Genomic DNA, 24123 nt, shown 5'->3' on the forward strand with positions numbered 1-24123 from the left:
AAATCATCTGAAGTGAGAATGAGGAATACCAGCAAATGACACGCTGCTGCCGTCTAGGGAGGCAGACACCACGGTTCCTGCTGTCCTTTGAAGATTTTTTTTCTGCAGCATTCCGGAGTTTTCTCTTCTGGTTCATAATTTCTTTCTCCATTTTTAAGCTCCTAACTTAACGCTTGAAACTATGCATTATTCTTTCACAAGTATTTACACATTTATTTTATTTAGTTTTACATTTTTTCAATTGTGGTAAAATACACATAACATAAAATTCATTGTTTAAGCTATTTTAAAGTGTACAATTCACTTGTATTTTTACCCTCACAAAGTGTGCAACCATCTTCAATATCCAGTTCCAGAATATTTTGATTACTCCAAAAGGAAACTCTATAACCGTCAAGCAGTCATACCCATTTCCCCCTGCCTCCAGCCCCCAATCTACTTTCTGTCTCTGTGAATTTACCTATATGGGGTATTTCACATAAATGCAAATGCAGTTGTAAAATATGTGGTTTTTTGTGTCTGTATTTTTTTACTTAGCATAATGTTTTCAAAGTTCATCCATGTTGTAGCATGTACCAGTACTTCATTCCTTAAAAAAATAAAAAGATTTTATTTTTTTAAGAGCTGTTTTAGGTTTACAACAAAACTGAGTGGAAAATCCGGAGCACTCCCATATCCCTCTCCTCTCACCCCTCTGTTTCCTCTGCTATTAACAGCTCGATCGGTGTAGTACATTTGTTACAACTCATGAACTGATACCGATACACTATTTTCAACTAAAGTCCAGAGTTACATCAAGGTTCACTTTGTGTATTATATTTTCTGGGATTTCATAAATGATTTACATGTTTTTGGTACAAACATTTCTGACACACCTTTATGTACCCCTTACATTTTTGAAGACAAATTTGTTAATAAATATAGTAGCTTTGCTTTAAAATATTTTTGATGCTACTTTGTTATGATTTAATATAATTAAAAATATTTTATTTAATAATGTCTGAGGTTAACTGTCCTTTCTTTCTTTTCTTTTCTTTTCTTTTCTTTTCTTTTCTTTTCTTTCTTTTTTTTTTTTTTGAATTGGCCTGCCCACTCAACCTAATTTTTTTCTTGTTAGTCCTATGGGCTTGTATAGGCCCAATAGATAAACACATACATTTTTCCTAGGAGAGTGTCATGAAATGTGTTTTTCATCAGTCAAAATCTTTCACTATGTATTAAGAAACATAATTTCTGTTAGCTTCCCAAATTGGGGGTTGATTTGCTTTCTCAGTTCCAATTCCAGGTAGAAAAACCACAGGGAAAGAGACTGGTTGGTGCTTGGATAAGACGCCCCAAACAAGGAAACAATTACTGTGACTAATGGATGAGTAACTGGATCGGCCCATCAAGGATCCCGTTCCTTCTCACTGCTGATGCACAGAGAGCTGGCTGTAGTCATGCAAAGCATGGCAACTCTCACAACTGATGTGCAGATTGGACGGATCTCAGTTTCAAGGAAAGGACAGGAAGAAACCAGAGAGAGTAATTCTGTCAACCCCCGTGCAGGACTTTGTCCTCACTTGTCAGAGACTATAAGTTCCTTTAAGGCAGTGATATTTTTCTTTTCTGTGTATCCTCACAACCTAGAAAAATGGCATTTATTCGTTGGTCAACAAACATCTGTGGAATGTGTGAAAAGATTCATAAATAGAATATTTATTAAATACCTTATCTGTAGAATTCACTGTGCTAGGTCCTAGAGTAAAATGCTTAATAAGACATAATTCCTGCCCTAAGATATTTCTTTCTTCTAGTGAAGTCTCTTTGTTTTTTGAATGTCTTACCAAATCTTCTTGAACTCTACTCAAAATGGGATTGCCAGAGTAGTCTAGCAATAGGAATCAATTGATGGAGTCAGGTGGTGAATTTAAGATTATTACATTGCTGGAAACCACGGGCTACTCGGAGACCCTTCACTGCTTGTTGACTTACCCGCAGCTAGAGATGAGGATATGCTGGATGGTGTTGTCCCTGAAAACATTTCTATAACCCTGATTCCAGTAGAGCATCAACTGTCACACAGTCTTTCACTGAACACCTCCAGCCTTTGCTCCCCAATGTCTAAGTTAGAAGGACAAAAAACCACTAAAGGGAGTGAAGTGACAGGTAGAAGAATCCTGCTATAGAATAAAGTAGGAATTTAATTCTTGCAGGAGACATACTGAAAACTCATTTGGTAACCTCATGCTGAATGTCTTGAGTATAAACAAAAGTCAAATACCCAAAACTGAACCCACTGCCCTTCCTGTTCCATGCCATACTTCCAATACCATTTGTACCCATTTTGCTGTTATCCCCACATATCCTCTCAGCCACCATGTCCATTTGATTATACCTACTAATATTTTCCCACCATTCACTTGCCTCGCTCCTGCTTTTACTACTTCTTGCCATTTAAGACGTTGCCTTAATTCAGTAAAGTTAATATTCTGGGATCTGGATTTATTCTTCTTGGGTTCAAATACTGGCTTTGCCCTCTAGTGGCCGTGTTTTAGGGAAATTTTGCCAAAGAGGTATATCTTCCAAAAGAGATTGTTAAAGGGACTTGCCATTTAAGGATCTGCTGGTTGTACAGAAAAATCTAAGTAGATCTAAATTGATCTCTTTTATTGTCAGAAAGAGAGGGTTTATTTGACAGGAGACGCTCGTATATTACATTCCGGAAGACGCAAGTTTGTAATAAACAGCTGCAGAGGCTTAGATGCATTAAAGGCAAAGGAAACCCTCAACAGCGGGAAGAACATGGTCAGAAAGAACTGACTTTTTTCCCCGAAAACATACATTGCAAAGCCCTTTCCTTTTATATTCACATACTCACAATTCTGGACTTGCTGATCAGTGAGAATTTGTTTTAACAAAGGGGGGAGGGGTGTGCTCTTCCTTCCCAGAAGGCTTGGTCTCCTGCTCAAAAGGTTTATAGTTGTTTATTAGTCCTCCCCACCCCTTGGCAAAGTCCAAGCTTAGAAGCTGATGGACACCAAAGTCTAAGGAAAAGACAAGCTGAGTCATTAACTTTTAAAAGACTTGAGCAGATTTCTGTGTATCTCCAACCGCAGCCTATGTATTAAGAATTTACTCAACTGGGACCCTTCCCTTCATGCACCACACCCTCCTCCATATTTGATAACAAAAATAGTAGGAAGAGAGATTTTCTTTTTAAATGTAGCTGTAAACATATTTACATCAAAACACAGTAAGTGCCAGAACTGAAGAAAGGCCCATGCGTTTAGCTGGAGTTTTCTTGTGACAAATCGTTGCTGTCCACAAAGAGGGCTTCCCCAAACGTAGCACTAGAGGAAACTGCCCCAGGCGTTTTCCAGCTGTTCCCACTTCTCTCCCCGTCTCCCTGTCTCTTTGCAAGGGGCTGAGTTCACACCCAGTGAGGCTGACCTGCTCTTGGAGAAGGGCAGCTTTCTTGGAGAAACACCCATAAGAAGTTCAGGCGGAGGCAGCAGATGTGCTGACACTTCACTTCTTATGGACATAATAGAGAGTTAGCTTCTTCGGGGACACTTAGATCACAGCTACTTAAATGAGTTACAGAAGACTTTGCAGAAAAATCAGGACAATTTTCATTCTTATCTGAAGCTGAGCAGATAGTCAAAGATGTGCCATCACCCTGAAGACTAAAATAAGGACGAAATTTCCCGCAGAAGGAGATTCCAGTAAAAGAATGGATGTGGGACCCATCGATCATGTTGTAAAAGGACACGTTCCCAGCATCCCAGTCCAGGAAAACTCCAATCCTGCGGGGCCACTGTCTCAGTGACAGAGACCCTTTCTGGGAAATGACTTCTCCTTCCTTGTATGTTACCACCCAGAAATTCTTCTCTGGACTTTCTGCAAACCACCCCTCTCTTTTTGCTGTAACTGCACAAACACCCAGAGCACATCTAGTTCCAGATCCAGCTTCTGTCTTCATACTCACTTCTACCTCCCAGCAATGTCTCCCTGGGGTAAGGTCATCCTGGCCCAAAACACTGGAGATGGTTTTAGACTCTTCTTGCTCTTGGTGTGTTGAGGCGTCACCATTCTGAGGATCATTCTCTTTTAAATAAACTTGTTTTCTGCTCTCAGATAACTTGAGCTTGTGATGAGCTGTGTCTGAATCCAGAGTAACATCCACTGCAGGTTTGGGGGGAAAAAAATGAATATCGTTCCACCATGGAGATGGGGTGACTTTAGGAAAGATTCAAATTACTGGGAAAGGAAAATGAAGAAAAACAAGAGGGAGAGAAATGGAAGATAAGGTAAGACAGTTTATGTTCTATTCTATGTCAGTTCATAGGAGACACATGTTGTATAGGTCAAAGAAGGTCAGGGTTGAATTGGACCTTAGATAACCATGTGTTCCAGACAGACTGAGACCATTTAGCCAAGAAGGATGTCTCATCTGAAAACCCTCAGGATCAGATATTTCAAGCTGGAGTTTCTCCAACCTCATGCAGATGCTGACTGCTTTACTGCCCGCTCTTAATAACTAAGCGATGTCATATTGCCAATCACAGCATGTCTACTTTCATTTGAGCTTCTTCGGTGTCATTTTTCTGTGGGCTTATGTAATAAATAAGTCATCTAGTCTCACACACTCTTATTATATTTCTAATAGTCGAAATCCCAACTCTGTGGTCAGAAAGATCTGAATTGTGATAACCACGCTGTCTTTAGGAGCTGTGATCTTGGAGTTCCTTTGCCTTGCTCAGCCTCACTGTAACCTCATGAAGATGCATATGATGATGACACCTCAGCACAGCACAGTGAGAAGCACACGAGACAGTGTGCAGAGAACATAGTGCTTTACCCTGCCCGTGATGAGCACGTGGTAGATGGTAGCTTCCAATGGTTGTAGTAACACTAACACCAGGAGTGCGAGTGGCACCAGTGCTAACTCTAGTAGCAAACCTCACATCTTCAATAATGAAAATTTTTCTCATAAGAATTTGTATGTGAGGAATTAGAATATATTTTAACTTTTGGAGGATTACATTAATTAGGAAATGTTTGTGGACACAGGGATATTCAGAGTTAAGTAGCATACAGTAGTAACATTTGACTCATAATTCTGGAAAGACTCTAAGATGATCAGGGGCCATTTTCCACTTGCGCTGAGATGCAACAAGCCCTTCTCTGTCTCAGACTGGTTATGTAGTAGACTTCCTTCTGCCTCAGCTACTCTGTCAATGTTATCTGCATGAATAAATCTAAAGTCTCACTTAAATATCACTTAAGTCTCAGATTAAATATCAATTCCTCAGGGGAATTCTTTGAATCCACCATTTTTTTTCTCATGGCATTCTCTTATCCTTCCATAATATTCATCACCGTTTGTACATGCACTTTCCCATGAAGTCGGACAAGATCTGCTTTATTCATTTGGCACTGAATAAATAGTTGTATAATTTTATGCTGAATGAATGAATGAATGATGTCAGAACAGTAAGAAATCTGTTCACATTTCTGCATGAGACTGAAGCAAAAGCCATGAAGTGAATAACCAGCTAGGTATTATAGAGTGTTTTCTCATTTGTATAGAAAAGATTTAGTGAGACAAAATAGTAAGGTCACTCACCTGCTTCGAACAGTTCCTTTCTCCAGTCTAAAAAGAAAAAACAAAAAAGGGAAAATATGCCAAGAACATGTCCTTTGAATGAGTGAGATGCTTATCCCCTTATCCCTTGTATTTTTTTGAACTCCCAGATTCAAAGTAAAATCTCCAAAAGTTGGCACTTTTCTGAAAACTGCCCTGGAAATGCCTCATGAAATCCTGAAGCACCTGAAGCCCAAGACAACACCAGTTACTCACCAGCATATAACTCTGCTTTTCTCCAATCTGAAAAAAAAACAAAACAAAAAAACAAAGGAAGTAGATTCTCCCATTCATTGGAACTTCACTTCAGAGCACGGCAACGCTGTGACCACGTGGAAGCGGAAGGGTTATGATGGTGCTGCGCTGCCGTGTCCGTCAGTCAGTGACAGTTCTGATGTGCTTGTCCTCTTGTACATCTCCCGCTTTATTTCTCACGTTTTCCACATTCCACATTTGTGATCAAATGTGAGGTTCTGTTTTTTTAATTTTTTGTTGTTTTTTTGTTTGTTTGTTTGTTTTGTTTTTTAAGGCAGGGGTAGGCTTGAATTGTGAAAAGTATTGGAAAGCTTAAAATTTTATGTGCTGCCTTGACACCTTTGAGCTTCACAGGACTCCAAATGTCTAATTTGCCCGCTCTCACCCAATATGCCCTCCACCCAGCATGGAAAACTCCCCTATCAGCTAATTTCTCTGTTGGCCAAGGCAACCTAACCCCACCTGGTCTTTAACCTAATGAGCTTCACCTCACCGTCAGCCTGCAAAATTATTCAAACAAGCCAATTTCATGCTTCCACAGAAAACAGAGGCATCTCATCCTCTTGTAACTGTGGAGCCTGCCTCCCACAGCCCTTGCTAGCTCATTGTGCTCTCAAGTGCAACCCTGACGTGGTCCTGCATGGCTCATGGTGTCCTTCTCCCTAGGACGTGAGTTTATGTAATTTAAAAACTGCTGTCAGTCTCATCTGTTCAGTGTTGTGTGTCATATGTTTGACCATTTTATACTATTTAGGATAGGGATCCCTTCCTCACCAGCAAGGTAAATAGGAAGTGACTAGAACAGAGGGGCAGGTGAGATGGTCGACCCAACCATCACATCAATATAACTCACCTTGCTGATATAATGTCTTCCTTCTGGCTGAAAAGGAATAACAGCCTGTGAGATGCCAGACATACGGCATAGAATAAGGACTCTATTTCCTCTATTAGAGCAAAGAAAATGGAAAACTTACCAAGCTCCTTCTCAAGTGATTCTAAAAAAGAAAGAAAATAATAAAATGGATTTAACAGAAAATAAACCTAAGGTTAAAAAAAATAAACCCAAGGTTTATTTTCTAGACTGTGTTCCTAAATCCAGATCCTGAATGCTACTTCCATGTACCTAGAACAAAACATTACCTTAATTGAAATTTATTATGACTATTAAAGAAAAACCCTATGTTTATACTGTGAGTTTTTTCTTTCCAATGAACTCTGTAATAATATTTTTTTCTCATGGAGATCTTGGGGCTCTAACTCAACCGTATATATATTTCTGTGTTCCCAAAAGATGCCATCCATGTTAACAAACCCATAAATTCACAGATCCCCACCAAGTCTGATTCACAGTTTTACCTTTGGCTTTTCTTTCTTTCTTCTTTTCCTTCTCAACTTCTGATACATTTTTCTTTTCCTGTTTTTCTTTCAGAGCCAAATACACAATAGCACCAACGGAAATCCCAAGTATCACGGAAGTCACAGCGAACGCTACCTTCCAAGGAGAGGTCCTAGGGAAGAAGGGTTCTGACACAGGGTGCCCAAAACCTGATCAAAAACATACACCAAGCAAGCCTATCCCATCCCAGGTCCCTAGTATCCCCCCCACCCCTTACTTCCCCCTTACTTACATTTTAATGTTTTTAACAGTGCTTCAATAACTGTTACTTGAATTGCTCCCCAAAAGAGCACACTGACCTGGGATAAAAATGGTTTCCACTTGCTCTTGTCCAAAGAAGGGGTTCTTCATGGAACAGGACACTTCTGTCTTTGAGCTGTCTCTCACAATGAGAGACGCCTCAATCTGAAACAACCCATCATCATCTTGCATCTGGTCTTCAGAGAGAGATGGGATCCTCTCTTTCTTTGCATCTTTCCACTGAACTTCAGGCTGGGGAAACCATCCTTTGCCTGTGCACTTCAGCCATATTCCTCCATCATCTGGACCCACCATGAAAATATGAGGATTGGAACCCAGACCTGGAGAGGAAAGTCATTTATCTGAGACTTGGACATTTTTTTTGTCCAAAAGTCCCTAATGTTTCACAGATATACCAGTTGGGGGAGATGAACAAAGCACCATAGTTCTCAATGGATGGAGGGGGTTTTCTTTTTCCATGAGGTAAGTGCGTACCTGAGGTTCAAAAATTGTAGGAGCAATGAAGCTGATACTGACACTTATAACCAACGCCTGTCTTATCTCCTCTATGCATGCATATCTGCAATTGGCCATAGAAGGATAATAGGAAAGGAGCAGAGTAAAATTTGCCAATGTTGAATTCTTTCAGAAAGAAAATCAGTATATCTATTCTATATCTATATCATATGCTTATTCCATTTCTTAGAGTCTCAAGGAAGACTATCTTTCTGCGCAAATTGAGTCTTCTGGTCTCTTCCTTAAACAATTTCCTTTTGTAATTTTCCAAATTTTCTTTCTTCCACTGAGTAAAGATTATCTAAAAGATGGAGGTAACAAGGTGAAGTGAGTCCACGAGGGAGCCAGTATACGTATATGAAACAAAAATTATTTGACATTTTAATAGTGTTTTTAACTGTGCTTCAGTAACTGTTACTTGAATTGTCCTCTAAGTTTGTCTCTCTCCTGACCCCAATTACATTATATCAGCTTCAGGGATATTTGCTTGGCTAAAAGCAGGAACAGCATAAAGAAGCTTGTTCTTCCTACATTGCTGAATGCATAAGTTAGTTACAGCAATTATATAATACGGGTGAGAAAAATAATGTCAATGAGCTAGTGTCCTTAAGGGGAATAGAAAGAAATTTTGATAGAGTGATGGGGAGATTTCTCAAAACATAAGGAAGAGACAGAGATCTTTAGGTGCCTCTTGAAGAGCTGCATCAAAGGTCTTTAATAATATTTGTAGCAATCTTTCTGGAGTCAGTGAGGAAAGATGTAACAGAGGCTGGGATGATGGCCATCCCCATGCTAACCAGTAGGGGACCAATCCTGGAGGGGGTTTGCTGAGTCCTGAATGTGATGGGCTGCATTAGACTCCAGGGATCTTTGCACAATTATTATTCAAGAGAGGGACAGGAAGCTCCAATAAAAACTAAGATATAACTTCACACGAGCCTGATTGGCTGAGGGCTTGAAGACAGAATTAATTTTGTTTTTAAATAAGTAAACATAAACATTTTTGAAAACTAGTTTATGAAGAGAGATTAAGATCTGCTATATAAATATATTACATATTATAATTACATAATATATTTTATTATTTTATACACAATTATTTATCAATTTAATTATATATAAATATAATTATCTATAAAATTTATTATATAAAAAGAGATAACTGAAATGGCACAGAACAGTCTGGCATTAAGAGTTACCTAGGAAGAGAAAAGGAACATTGAAGGGAAAAAAAGATAATCATTTATATTCTTACCTTTCTGAAATGTTTGAGTTTGATGCAATGAGTTATAATTTTATTATAATTAAAAACAAAACAGCACCAATGATGGTAACACTCACAGTGATCAATTCAATGTTCTGTGGACCAGTCCTCAGTGCATTCCAGCCTTTCACAGTTGCCCCTATCTGCAGGGCCTTTTTATTTCCCCGAAAGCCACCCCGTTAATGGTTTTCTCTATTTCTGCTTCACTAAGCTCCTGAATGTTAATCATTTTCCAGCCTCAATCCTTGGATGATGCTTTTTTTGTTCCTTTTTCTGCAGTATCAGTCTGTTCTGTCAAACCCTCATGGTCACTTTCTCCAAACAGCGCATTCAGTACTTGACCAGTGACAGTTCCGGATAAGCCTCTGTGCATCACAGTAGCCAAATGGGATCTGGCCTCTGAGGTTAATGGAACGTTTTGGTAATCAGGGTGCCCTCCTTCAAAATGTGTGAGAGGAGACAGAGGGAAATAAGTGACCTATTTTTATGGTAGATATTTCTGGAAATAGTTTAATTTTAAAGTACAGCACAATACATGTATAAACAGAGTAAGAGGATTTGGGGTTAAATCCAGTGTTTAGGATGTTGACCAGCTCCAAGCAAACCTGTCTTTTTGTCTTTGTTCTGTTCACTATCCTCCCCTCAAAATCAAACACAGAACAGTTACATTTCCCTTAGAGTAATCTACATTTTCAGATAATTACTCACCTATCACTTTTAGCTCCAAAACGGCTTCTTCAAAATCACTTCCCTTTTTAAAAAAACACTTGTACATTCCATTGTCTGAGACGCGGAGGCTGTGGATTCTCACAGCCACTGTTCCCTCAGTGATGTAGTCTTTCACCAGCTCTGCTCTCCCTCTGAAATCTGCCAGCTGTTCTCCTGTCTGCTCCATCCCGTCCTGATACACGTACACAGCCTCTGAGAACTGGGAGCGGAACCAGCGGAGCTCCATGTTCTCCAGGCTCATGGCTGGGAACACGCGACAGGGCAGCACCGTGTCTGCACCCAGCATGGCCACAATGGGCTCCGAGGGGCCAATCACTGAAAATGAATCTGTGGAATAGAGCCACAAATGAAAAGAATATCAGAATAACCTGCCTGGATTTGAGAACAGTATCAGTACTGGCCCAGTAGAGCCCCATGGACATTCTCTCTCCCACTCACGCAGCAATAATTTGCAGCACAAATTCAGGCTGAAGATGGCAGTGAACAAGACAAGACGGATTTCTACCCTTGTGGATCTTATAATCAACAGAATGATCAAGTATTAAACAAATGATTTTTAAATTGCCATGGGGGTGAATTCAGTGAAGGAGGAGGGGAGCTAGAGTTTTTAATCAGGTCTTGCGCATCAGAAAATGCATTCCTCCAGAAGCTGAGATCTGAATGAACTAGAAGTCATCAGTAAAGTAATTCTATCTGGTCCTCCTCTCTAAAATGACCATATAATGATTTACTTGCCATCGTGTATGGGCAAATACATTATTATATCAAAATAAAATATTTGAAATTAACCTAGGTAGATATGAGACATGATGAAGTGGTTTAATTCTTCTGTTCAGAGAACAAGAGAATCCACATATAGGAAATATAAAATATTCTCACCTGAGCCCCACATGGACACCTGGAGAAGCAGGATAAAGAAGAAGTCTCTCTGCAAAGAGAGATCCAAGGAACACACCATCTTTCCCAGAGCAGAGAGCAGTATGACACAGAGCGAGGTCCTGAAAATAGCTAGAGTCAAAAAAAAAAAAAAAAAAAGAGACCCACAAGGTTGAAAAGACTGCAGCTAAGGTGGTTCACAGTGCTTCTAAGAAATGACCTCCTGAAGCTCTCAAACAACTGTAGCGTCTCAGGGAACATCAGGGAAGGCTGACTTTCACAAAGGACTTTCGTTTCCCTTTGCCAAGAAAACAGTCTTCATCTCAACAGCCGTGTTCTGCAGTGATAAAGCTGACCACAAGATCTCTAAACTCAAGAACATTTTATCCAATGGATGTGAACACAGAGGAAAGGCAGCGAACAAGCAGCCACTGAGAGAGATGGCTTTAGCACAAATGTTACTCTGGCCCCGCAAACTTTCTCCCCAAGGTTCCTATATGATGAAGGAGCAGATGCAACTCAGCTTGCCCTGTCAACCCCCAGGGTCCTTGCCCAGATTCCCTCACTCACCCTCTTGCCCCACTCACATCTTCTGAGTTCTTCTTACAGGGACGAAGGCATCCTGGAACTTCTCCCCCTCACTGCCGCAGGCACCGGGAAGATGCACTCTCCGCCGTTCCTCCAGGTCACCCTCTCGCGGCTGCCTGCGGGTCTCCAAGATGCCGAGGGAATATCAGACGTTGGAAACCTTGGAGCCCCCAGGAAGCTTTAGGTGGTTATTAAAAGTGTTTCAGAAAACTCTTTCTGAAGGGAAGAAAGATGGCCCCTACTCAGGAGCCACTCAGCAGTGTGCTTCTTGTCTGCTAGGCAGACATGTTCAAAATTGAAAGTAAAATAAAGTAAGGAAAGAGAACTTTGACCAGGCATGAATAATAAACTCATCTAATAATTACATACTTACAAGGAGAGGATCAAAAACAAGCGATTTCTTTCTCTCTGAAGTAGATTTTCCAAGTTAATAGCATAAATATTAGAACTCGATGGCCTGAGTTAAAAATCCTGGTAAGACTACTTATAAGCTCAAAGTTTTGAGCAAGTTACATAAACTCTCCGTGCCTCAGTTTCCTCATCTGACAATGGGTTCAATAGTAGTACCTATCCTAAGGATTACATAAATTAATAGATGTGAAGCACTTAGAAGAGCGTCAGTAATTTTTACATTCTTTATATAAGTGTTGGCAATTTTTATTTTGATGTTTTGTTGAATTCATCTCAATATATCTGCCATTCTGATAATAAATTTTCATCTACCAGTTAGGCCCCTCATTCCATTAGACAGGGAGTTGAAAAGACACGGGCCCATTCATATCTTCTCTCAGACGTAGAAATTTCCCCCACTGATATCTGGGTTACATCCATCGCAACCAGGATGGCAGAAAAGTAGTATGAAAGTCCCCAAATGGTTCTCCAAAAACATTCATCCTCCTTCCATACTGTAAACAATGAGAGGCAAGGATGATTTTGCTGTCCTGGGTCTACAGAATTCATTTTTGTTTTGAAGATCCCTCAGATCCTTTGAGTTCTAGAATATTTGTTTTTCTTGCTTACAATGACAGAAAGACACTCCAAGTTAAAGCCTGAAAGAATTAAGAAAGCTCTAATTTATATTTTTGAAATTCTGCACCTGAGATTGAACATCTATGTATGGTTTGTAGGAGACATAGGAAAAGAAGCAATAAACAGATATAAACCAGACACATTCTAACAGAACTTTATGTATGGCAATATTAAAATTAAAATAAAAATAACATTCAGAGAGAAATCATTAAAAGAAACAAGGTTTCCTCTGCAGATAAGGGTGTTCGTTAAGAACATGTAACTTTCAAGGATTGCATGGTTCTAAAAACATAGCAGAATTTAAAAATGCAAAAATCAGTTGGGAACTCAAAAATTTTTTAAATCATAATTAATCAGAAATGAACAGAATCATTCTAGAACATGTAAATGAAGTCACAGAGGCTTTAAATAATATAACAACTATGCTACATCAAATCTTTTGCTTAATGACTTGGTGAGATCCAATAATTTCTCTTATTTTTTGATTAGTAGAAATCCACTTAGGATTAACAGAATGACCCAGTGTGAAGCTTATCTAACCCCTTCCTCCACTGTGCTTTACAAGAATTCATGTATAAATGACTCATTTTTTTTCTGCAATAGTCCAACTTTTTATGAAGTGCCCTTTTTTCTGATTCTTGTCCCTAATCTCCTTTCCATTTTGGAAAACATACTAGGTGGATGTTGAAGTGTTGGATTTATTATGCTTAACTTATATTTCCTCAATTTTATCTCTTTGATTTAACGTACCATATTCTGAGAGAATATAATAACTCTATTTTTTTCTAGCCCAAAGTTTTGATCTTCAGCATTGGCTACTCTGATATGTGACACTTCTATTTGTTTTCTACTTTAAGCCAATTTTTCATTCCCAAGAATGCTGATTGTTTTCCCAATCCTGCATCTCCTATGAGTGAATCCTTCCTAATACACTTTATATTTGGATTACAAATCTTTATATACACATGATATTCTTTACTTTTTTATGTTAGAGAAATCTCAAAATTAGAGATAAGCAAAAATAATAGAAACACCCACATTTGTGCCAGTAAGAAATATATACCCTACCATTATTTTCCTGTGATTTTGATGTCTATCCTTTGATCTTTCTTAAACAAATAAGTTCATTTTGTTCACACTGTTTTAAAAACTGCTCTTTGAAATCAATAATACCTTGTAGTTCTCTCTCTCTCTCCTCCCCGCCCCCTTTACCTTTCTCTCTTAAACACACAAACACTGGTATGTATTCAGTATAATTCCCTCAAAATGTTTTCTACAGATTAATTGGCTTTACTCAAACAATTCTCTGTAATTGGGGAAAATATCTAAGATATGTATATAAATTTTTCAAGCTTGTTTTTTCTTAATTTTTCAAGCTTTGTTGGAAATGTATATTAATGTATTTCCATTTTGAGATAGAATACACATGCAAACATATACCATACACTTCCAAGTAAACAGAAGAGGCAAGTAGTGTCTTCAGCCCATCCTTTTCTCCTTCAGTTTTCCCTTCCCACTCCTCAGTATTTAGACCTAAACCATTAGGTGGGTATCAGACTCCAAATGAGACAGGAGGGCCTTAGGGAGGAGGTGGAGGGCTGCCCAGCATGGTGTGAAAGAACTTGAATAGAAGGAGAAAGGCCTGCATGGGATGGGGAGGCAGCCCTAAAGAGAACTGCAGAATACATTGTCCTATATTCAAACAATGCGACATTATTCAGCAATAAAAAATTTAAAATGTACTGATACACATAACGTGGTTGAATCTCAAAAAAACCATTTTCTTTTTTAGCCAAAGAAGCCAAATGCAAAAGCACACATACTCTATGACTCCATTTTGTTGTTTTTGAAATTTTAGAATAGCTAGGACTAAGCTATGATGATTTATATCAGATATTGTTTGTTTTTCCCGGAATGGACTGACTGATGATGGGCATGAGGGAAATTTTCAAGAGACCAAAATCATGCATATTTTGATCAAGGTGGTGGTGACATGAGTGCAAGCATTTGTGAAAACTCATAGAAATGCATGTTTTAAAACCATGCATTCCATTGTACGTGAATTATATCTCAATACTTTTTATTTCTTAAAAAAAGCAAATGGATCCCCACTGTTTGTAAAGAATATTTATTTAGAATCTTGGTATTTGCTTGGCCAGACAGGGGCTTTCATAAGAATATTTATGCAATTGCTGTCTGTGTCCCTGATTATCTGTAAACCTGTGTGACATGAAGAAACACTAATTAAATTTGGAAGGAGTGTGAAAGGGAAAGCAAATGCCTTTTGGCCATTCTGTATCTGGCACTGACAACTGTGTTGTTATATCTATTCTACTTTTGGGAACACTAAGGTTTTCGAAATACAGCTGTAAGTTTCCCGGAGCACAGAACCTTCCATTTGCGACCTCTGACTTTGCCCCTGTGCAGCTCTGCACGCGGCTTCCGATGCCAGCGGCGGTGTGGTAGGAGGAAGCGTGCTTCTCTTGGGCTCATTCTCCAAATTCGAGTTGAACGTTTGGATGACCAACCAACCTGAATATACAGGAAGATGATTCCTTCTCCCTGAATCACGTGATTTCAGCCCTTTACAGGTGGCAGGAAGGACCTACACGGAGCATTTTCGACCGAAACAACTTTAGAGTTCCTGCCATTCTATAGCTCAGCCCAGTCCAAAGTCCCCTGGGATGACCTTTTTTACTTCCGCTTTCGAAGTAACTAGAACTTCACTGGAGGCAGGTTGTGATCTTCTCCTTGAGCCCATTCTAGGAGAAGCATTCAAGTGCGAGTGCCTCTTGGCAGCCTTGTTTGTTCCCCTTCCTAAGAATATTTTCCCAGTCCAGAGTCGGATTAGAAGCCTGCTGTTTCCAGCCCCTGCAGCTGCACACACTCTTGGACGCTGACCACAAGTTCAACCAGGTGCAAACTGTCTCTGGAGCCAGGCCTTGTAGATGCACTGAGCTGCCCAGGAGCCTCTGAGAAACCCCCTGGCTCATCTGGATGGTGAGAGAGAAATGTGTGGTGATGTGCAGGTGTGTTTGTGGGACATGTGGGTCCTGAAAAAAGAAGGGCTTGGGTTCTGGGTCATGTGGTGAGAAAACTCCCTTCCCTTTAAGGAGTTAAGCCACAAGAGTATTTGTGGTCAAAATAAGTAAATAAATGTATGTAGGAATGAATGAATGAATGAATGAAGGAGGAAAGTAGCTTGGCTGAGAGGAGTGGACCCATTTTGTGTCTGACTTCATTTCTCAACATTGAACTCAGGGGCTTCAATTTCAAGAGAGCCCTGCTGAGAAGGTGAATCCACACAGAAGCAAGAGAGCCCACGGGACACCAGAGAACGTTTTACAGTTTTCTACACCTGCTGGGGAAACGGTTAATTTTCAGAAAAAAAAAAGAGGAAAGAAAAAAAAAACCCATTGGGAAGGGTGGGAGTTGGTGGTATTTGTCTTAAGGCCTGTGAGGGAAAACATACCAAAAACTGTGTCTAAAAGTATGCCTTTGAACAGGGGAGTTTTTTCTTCCCTAAGAACTTTCACTTGCCTGGCTTCTCGCCACCTTCTCCTACAGAGTACCTCGTCGTCAGAATGAACATTTGGTGCCTCCAGTGTGCTCCACTTTCTGCTCTGAAGAAGATGGTGGGTGTTCCCTGTTTCTTCTCTGCTGGCTTTCTCCCCACTCTCCTCCTTCTCCAGATGTCCACGTGGTGCTCCGCAGGTCAGTGGTCTCCCTCATGCATTTCATTTTTTGGTTTGTTTGCAGTGGCTCTTCTCATATAATGAGTCCATCAGTCACAATTCCGCACCCTCTCAAAGGCAGTTATATCTGGGGAAACTGTGGCTGCATCTGCAGCCAACAAGAGGCTTCAAGGGTGGGAGTAATCTCCTTCATATCAACATCCCTTACTCCTTTGATCTGACTTCACAAAAGTCAGCTGTAATATTTATCTAAATCTTTATTGAATATAAGTGATTTCAGCCTGTTGAAATCTGATGTAACTGTTCATTAAAATATACTTTGTAATGTTTACACTGCCAAAAAAACCCAAGTTTCAGTGCAAAGAATTTGGACTCAGGATCACTGGGCACTATCTGGTTACAATCTTGGACAAATGATTTATTATTCCTGGAACACAAGTCCTTCCTTCATAAAATAAAAGGGCTCCTCAAGATAAAGTGTTCAGACTCCAGGTTTGAAGAGAAACCAACTACGAGGTCACAATAATGACACTTTTCTGTTATTGTCTCTTAAATTTGAAGTAAATTAGGCAGTAAGTATCAAAATATTTAATTTTCATATATGTTGACTCAGCAATTCTATAATAATTTACCCTAAAGAAAAGCTGTCTGTGTTTATATACATGTATGTTTAAAATGTTTATTGCAGGGCTGTTTGTAGTAACACTAAATTGGAAGCAATAGTCACCAGTATAGGAAAAGCTCAAACACGATGGTGTAGGCAGTACCCAAAACAATCAGTAGAGCTGGCTACATGTACTAAAATAGTTGCAAGTTCCTTATTGAAGAAATTGGTGTATAATGATCCCATTTATGTGAAACAGAATGAAGTTTTTCCACTGCATGTACCTCTAAGTAATGTCAAATATCTTTTCTCAAATTAAAGGGCTCATTTAACATGAGTGGCCAATAGCTCTGTATCACTTAGCTAAGGACGTATATCTGTTAGTTATACCAATACCCTGGGTTTTATACAGGAATGGAAAAGAAGGGGGACCTTGGCTTCAGTCCAGCAGAATGGCCGATGTCACGTTCTTTGCCCAGGATGGCCTGATCCACACTCTCTGGGACAGACTGGCCACAGGCACCTTCCTCTAAGCTCATGTGCTCTTGCCATGTGTGCTCAGTACACGTGGGCACTCACACAGCCACGCCTCTCTGAACTCTTCCCAGCTCAGAGTCACTGCATTTGCAGGCCTAAAATCCCTGACCTTTCACAGATCCACAATATCCTGGCCCTCTGCCAGTGCAAGCCAAGGCAAGTCCTGCCCAGGGGGTTACCATTTCCTCTTAAACATCGTGGATTTCTATACTAAAGTCATTTTCAAGCAGATGATTGTAAGTTACTTGAGAAAGGAGCATATTTTATAATTCAGACAAAGTCTCATTTTGGTTTACAGCATCCTCCTTCCTTTCCCTGGGGAATCCAGCCAAGGCCTGACCTGCCTCAACACCTGGAGCCACTGATCTCCAAGTCCTGCACTCCTCTCAAGAAAATAATTTTTATGAAAAAAAAATTCTCTATGATTTCAAGCCTTCATAGTTATTTTTTTAAAAAGGTCTACCTCACTTTATAAATACTGCTTTTCATTTTGGGATAAAACGCCATTAATCCTGCCTAACCCCCAACGCACAGTAACCTAAATCTCAAGGTCAGAAATGTCTACTTACCCTCCTAGGAGCAGAGCAGTGGGAGACAAAGGGATGAGTGAGGAGAGAAGTACCTTCCATTCTCCTCCCACCAAAAAAGGGAAACCTGCTTAATGTCACACTGCCACGTTTAATTCTCAAGAAATCTCTTTTACATAGGATTTACATAATTTCCATATAAATACTGTTTGTAAATGTATAGAAAACACACGTCTTCTCAAATGCCAAAATATCACAGTTGCTACCTCTGGGGAATACAGCTGAGGAAGTTAGGTTATAAAATATAATATGTAACTGTTTTTTGGAAAATAATACAAATAAGAAAGAACTAGAATATGAAAACAAATGTATGTACGTATATGTATGGCTGGGACATTGTGCTGCACACCAGAAATTGACACATTGTAATTGACTGTACTTCAATTAAAAAAAAAGGATTAAAAAAAGGAATAATTAAAAAAAGAACTGTTTGAGTCTCTAAATAAAGAAATGGAGGTGGGTGTATCATCTCATCTCCCTCACTCATTCCCCCATCTGTCTCTGATTTTCATGCAGTGTCCGGGTTTTCTGTAAAGGGACCAGCTCAGCCCATCATGGTGTTGCTAGGGGCAGATGCCACCCTGCCCTGCCAGCTGTCCCCTGAGCAGAATGCTGCCCACATGCAGATCCGGTGGTACCGAGCCCAGCTCTCCCCCGCTGTGCTTGTGTACCAGAATGGACAGGAACAAGACGGGGAGCAAATGCTGGAGTACCGTGGCAGGACAGAGTTGGTGGGGGACTCCATCGGCAAAGGGGCTGTGGCCCTGCTGATCCAAAACATCCGTGCCTCTGATGATGGCCAGTATTGGTGTCATTTTAATGATGGTCGCATCTCCCAAGAAGCCACTGTGGAGCTGCGTGTTGTAGGTATGTTAACTTAGCACACAGTGTATGTCACGGTGTAAAGCAAAAGGGAAGGTGAGAGCACTCTTAACCCGGCATTTCTTGTGAGCGTCCACGTGTTGATATACAACTTTACCTTGTAGAATGTCGATTTCCTAAACTGTATGGTGAGGATAAGACTATACACTCTTTGCTTTTAAACAAAGAAGGAAATATTTCTGAGGATATTTTGATATCCAAAAAGATCTCAGAAATTAGTTAACTATATGAATTCAGATAGGTACTGACACCTTCAAATATTCTTTTTCTCAATCAGTAGAGAAAGACAACTTAATAGAATTAAACTCCTTTTTTCTGACTGTAATTGTCCCTGTTCTTTTCTCTTCTTGGAATGACCCCAGAGCTATCAGTCTAAGTAAAGTGCAAAGATATTAAGTTGATTTAAAAACTGAATCACAATTAAGCCTAGCACTGGCTGTGAGCAGTTTCTTGAACTCTGAGTTTCCGTTTTCTCATCAGCCTGGTGAGGGGCAGTTAGGCCTTCCGCCCGAGGGACTCCTGAGCCCTCAAGGACCTCAGGCCTCAGGCACATGCCTTCTCTCCTCAGGCGTGGGCTCTGCCCCTCATGTTCACATGAGGGGCCCCGAGGATGGCGGGATCCGAGTTCTGTGCTCCTCGGGTGGCTGGTTCCCCAAACCCAGGGTGCAGTGGAGCGGCATGGCGGGAATGAAGCTGCCATCCCTCTCTGAGTCTCAGACCCAGGATGGAGATGGGCTGTTCCATGTGGAGGCATCTCTTGTGGTCACAGATAGCTCTACGGGCAATGTGACCTGCTCCATCCAGAACACCCTCTCCGGCCAGGAGAGAGTGTCGGCCGTCTTCCTCCCAGGTCAGTAAGGCACAAACCCCAAGGCAGAGCTGGGCTGTGTGAAGGGCACGGAGGGCCGACAGGCCCTTGGAGAGGGGGCAGTCTCTCACCGTGTCTCCACATGCCTGCGTCAGAGGCCTTCTTCCCCAGGACGTCTCCATGGAAGGCAGCTCTGGCTGGGACCCTCCCTGTGCTGGGGCTTCTCCTCATTGGGATCAGCTACGCCGGCTGGAGAGAACATAAAGCCAAAGAAAGAGAAGTAATGGAAAGGGAGAAAGAATCTCATGAAAAGGATAAGATGAGGAGAGAAAAGGAACAGGTGCTTGAAGTCAAAGGTAAATCAGGGCAGCAGGTCAAATCAGAGGTTTATGGAAAACTTGCAGATACAGGCTGCGTAGGGTGGTTGGGGAAATAAAAGATTGCCAAAGAACCTCACGCAGAACACAGGGTACCAAGAATTCCACTGAGCTGGAAGTCTTACGAAAAGGAGAAAACCATGTGGGGAGTTAGGAGAGCTGTGGGCAGGGGTCATGAAGCCCCCGGTCTGCCCCAGGCCTGTTCATGCCTCTGTGCCCCAGCCTCAGCTGCTGTTTCTTTTTGTGGAAATGTCTTCCCTTATCTTCTCTTCCCCTTTGTGCTTCAAGAATAAGCTTCAGAAACACCTTAGAAATTTTAAATTCCCATGAAGCCTGGGCATTCCTTCCTGTGTGGCCCCACGAAACTTTCCATGTAACTTTTCTTAGCACTTGGTGTTTTGCATTTGACATACATGTTTGCTGATGTTTCTCATCCACTGAACAATGGGACCCATAAGAGATGGCCAAATAGAATTAATTCAGCTACTCACCAAACTCAAGAGCAGCTAAAACCCAATTTGATGGATTTTATTTCTCTTCCTCTTTCAGAAAACCTCAAGGCAGACCTTGGTAAGTCTTGTTTCTTCTCATGTCCTGTGTAGAATTTGTTCTGCTTTTCACACCTGTTCCGGATCTCTCACTGAACATTGTTTCTTTCAGAAAGACGAAAGGCATTATACCGAGAAGGTAAGGGACTCTCATGCTAACTGATGTCCTGATGACCAACAATTTCTCAGCTCCCTATCCTTTGAGGAAAAGAAAGACTAAGAGATTTAATGATGATTAGCAGAAGAGAGACAAGGGAAAGGAAGAGAAATATGAGACCCCAGATTAATGTCTCATCTTATTTTACCTGTATTTTTTCTGTTTTAGATTGGAAAAAGGCCTTGCTATATCCTGGTACGTAACCATCTGGCCCTGATCTCTCCAAGTGCCCCTGGTAGTCTGAGCGTCATAAGCAGAATCATAAACACACACAAACACACACACACACACACACGCACATACACTTGTGAAAGTTGTGACAATTTATTTGATATCACTCTGTAGTATTTTGTATTTGGAGGCTCAAATAATCAGTTGTTTTCCAGAGCTAATGATAAAGGAGAAGTAACTGGTGACAGGTAAATTCTACAACACAGCTAGGGTAGGACTCAACATGAATTGTTAGCCCAGCCACTATGGAGAAGGAAGACACAGAACACAGAGTGATTTTGATAAGATTTGGGAGACTAAAGAATACTCTATATTATGTCAGCATTTCTATTCTACAAATAAAGTTTAAAACACAGAAAATGTATTTATATTTAATACTTGGAAAAATACTTTAACTGTAAGTTTACTCATTTTACCTATTTGAAATAAAGTAAAATTCAATGTACAGGGACAAAGGTTTATGTCTGAAAAAGTTGAAAAACAGTCTTCCAAGATATTTTAATATCATTTGCAAAAATGTGTTTATCTGGTGGTAGGAGGAGTTGCTTATTTTTTATACCTTCTAAAATCTGTGTCTATGTATTGTGTGGCTTTCTAACTCTGGGTGTGCATGCGTGTGTAATATAGAATTAGACCTCAGAAACATACTAGGTCATTCCTTGACTGTATACGTGTGCAATTTTTATATGCTAGACATTGTGCTAGATGTTGGTATAAGCTATTATCTCTGACCCTATGGAACTTAAAGTCCATTGAGGGAAGTAAGCTAGGCGCCAGTAAACTACACACAGCCTGTTAAGTGCTTAGATAAGAGGAGGTCAGAGGAACTCCTCCCAAGGATTAAAGCTGATTAAGCAGTTTCTATTAAGCATTTTCTTTATAAGATGCTGAAAAAAGTTCCTATATTTCTAAAGGAGCGAGCAAAGTGTAAAGGAAGGCCTTTGGGTTTTAGTTCCAACTCTACCAATTACAGATGAGCAATTGGGCTATTTTCTCTTTCTTGGCCTCAGTGTCCTTAACTCTAAGATGAAGAGACTGGGTTACATGATCTCATATGTCCTGCTTGACTCGCATATTCACAGATTCTCTGCATCAGAGTGCTAACACTTCTCACAGGAGGCCGGTTTGGTGAGGGGCCACAGAGCTGCGCCAATCAAGAGTTATGGATATGTCCTTACCTGCCTATTGTCCTAAGACTCTAATGAGAGTATTCAATCTTTAAATAAAATCACAAGCCCTGTAATTCTACCACAGCTGCAGCAGAAACAGATGCAATTCTATTTCCCATGAGGAATCTGTCTCTGGAGAAAAACATAAACAATCTGATTACAATTGAGGTCAAAATAATGAGTCAGTTTAAATGCCTTGGTCATAAACTTATGCTTTACTCTGTGAACGTCATAAGCTGGAAAAAACATAAATGAAATGAAATGAAATGAAATGAAATGAAATGAAATGAAATGAAAAACACATCAGTGAGGAGGTCCATAAAGGTCTTGAGAGCACAGTAGAGTGGCATGTGGAGCAGCAGACCCTGCCCCAGGTCAGCCTGGCTCAGACTGGAGAATGAGCCCCAGCTTCGGGCTGAATTGTGGGATAGTTTCTAGCCTGACATAGAGCACAGGAGACATACTTTTTGTCCTGTAGTTTCTGGACACTACCAGAGTTTGTGGGGCTTAGAGGAGGAAGAGAGTGTTGAGCGGAGAAGGTGATGAGTTAGGGGAGGAAGCGTCTTACCTCCTTTCCATTCCCTGGGGGTGCTTCCATCTCAGTTTCAATTTATGTTACTTTTTTTCAGATTGGAGAAAGGAACAGTTCCAACCTGGTAAGTGGTTCTTTATTTATCTTTTTGGCTCCCTTCCAATCTGCCCTCTGAGACCCTCTTTTTCCTTCCTAACGGCATCTCCTTGTTGAAAAGACAGAGGCACCGTTCTGGTCAAGCAAGGGAAGAACATGAAAATAATATTAGCCTGGACTGAAAATTACCTCTAGGATTAGCTATTCTGCTAGCGCTTCTACTTTCATATATGGACACAGCTTTCTCATCTGTGGGGTCCCCGTGGTTCTGAAATAGAAATTAATAGAGCCCCTCAGCTGAGGAGACCGCAAACTAAGTGAAAAGTGCTCAAAACAGCAAGAGTAATTGCGCTGTTCTTTGCAGAGAGGTCAGCTCACACGGAGCCTGTTACTAACTGAGGAACATAGGTCTAATTGGCAGAGAACATAGTACACTATTCTCAAATACATACTGCAAGTCCCCTGCTCACTCTGGCGTTCTGCTGAGACACTGACAGTGTAGATAAGAGAAGGTAAGTAGCCTCGAACTCAAGACGAGAGCACATCAAACCCACCTCCCACAACACACGTTCAGAGCAGTGTTCTTTCACATTTGCTCTGTTTGTTAAGGTTTGCCCTGTACAACAGTTCTCTGAAATATACAATATTGGCCCTTTTCTTTCCTTTTTAAAAAAAATTCCAGCTCCTGTGGCTTTAAATCAAGAAAACTTTCATCAGGACGATTCTTACCCAGAGAGAAAAGAGAACTTCAGAGAAGACATGCAGGGAGACTGCAAACTTACGGCACTAAAAGCGACAGGGTTCACTTCAGGGAGATACTATTGGGAAGTGGATGTCGGGGATGCGGATGAATGGACTCTAGGCATTTATGAGAAGCCCACAGAGAGGAGTGATTTAAAAAGTGATCTACTAAAGAAGTACAGAGTCTTAAAGAAGAAAGGACGTGAATACAGGGCTCTCACCGGTTATTACCCAGACATTTCCCCAGAAAAGCTTCTGGTGGAAAAGTGTCCACAAAAGATTGTGATATTCTTGGATTATGAGGACAATGACATTTCTTTCTATAACATGACTGATGGAACCCACATCTTCTCCTTCACTCAGGCCGATTTCTCTGGGTCACTCTATCCTTACTTCGAACTTAAATCCATGGGGCTCTCCCCATCTGCATGATAGTAAGTGACACAGAAAAAGAATCTATATACCATGAAGGCAGTAGCAAATTCTCTGTAAACCCTAGGACTCCAATCCTGATGGATGTCCTCAGGGCCACTGATTATGAGGACTCCTGGCTTAAGACTCCTTGAATCTGCATGAGCAAAATTTCTAATCACATCAAGCTGTGTTTCTCAAACAATCTGCAGAGAAGAATCTTTTT

General features: G+C 40.6%; 2 protein-coding genes across 2 annotated transcripts; one reads left to right on the top strand and one right to left on the bottom strand.

The window, feature by feature from the left end:
- Positions 1-3517: 3517 nt before the first annotated feature.
- Positions 3518-10987, bottom strand: LOC140687602 (butyrophilin subfamily 3 member A2-like). Its single transcript, XM_072944694.1, has 9 exons — positions 10909-10987; positions 10009-10356; positions 7580-7861; positions 7241-7408; positions 6859-6879; positions 6738-6764; positions 5846-5872; positions 5612-5638; positions 3518-4167 (listed from the first exon to the last, which is right to left on the bottom strand). The coding sequence occupies exons 1-9, from the start codon at positions 10985-10987 to the stop codon at positions 3518-3520; spliced, it is 1629 nt and encodes a 542-aa protein (XP_072800795.1).
- Positions 10988-16106: 5119 nt separating this feature from the next.
- LOC102534151 (butyrophilin-like protein 1) lies at positions 16107-23918 on the top strand. Its single transcript, XM_072944696.1, has 9 exons — positions 16107-16236; positions 18462-18812; positions 19396-19677; positions 19791-19991; positions 20562-20582; positions 20673-20699; positions 20886-20912; positions 22747-22773; positions 23428-23918. The coding sequence occupies exons 1-9, from the start codon at positions 16107-16109 to the stop codon at positions 23916-23918; spliced, it is 1557 nt and encodes a 518-aa protein (XP_072800797.1).
- Positions 23919-24123: the final 205 nt, after the last annotated feature.

Source organism: Vicugna pacos, chromosome 20 (genome assembly GCF_048564905.1).
Source record: "Vicugna pacos chromosome 20, VicPac4, whole genome shotgun sequence".
Classification (NCBI taxonomy): Eukaryota; Metazoa; Chordata; class Mammalia; order Artiodactyla; family Camelidae; genus Vicugna; species Vicugna pacos.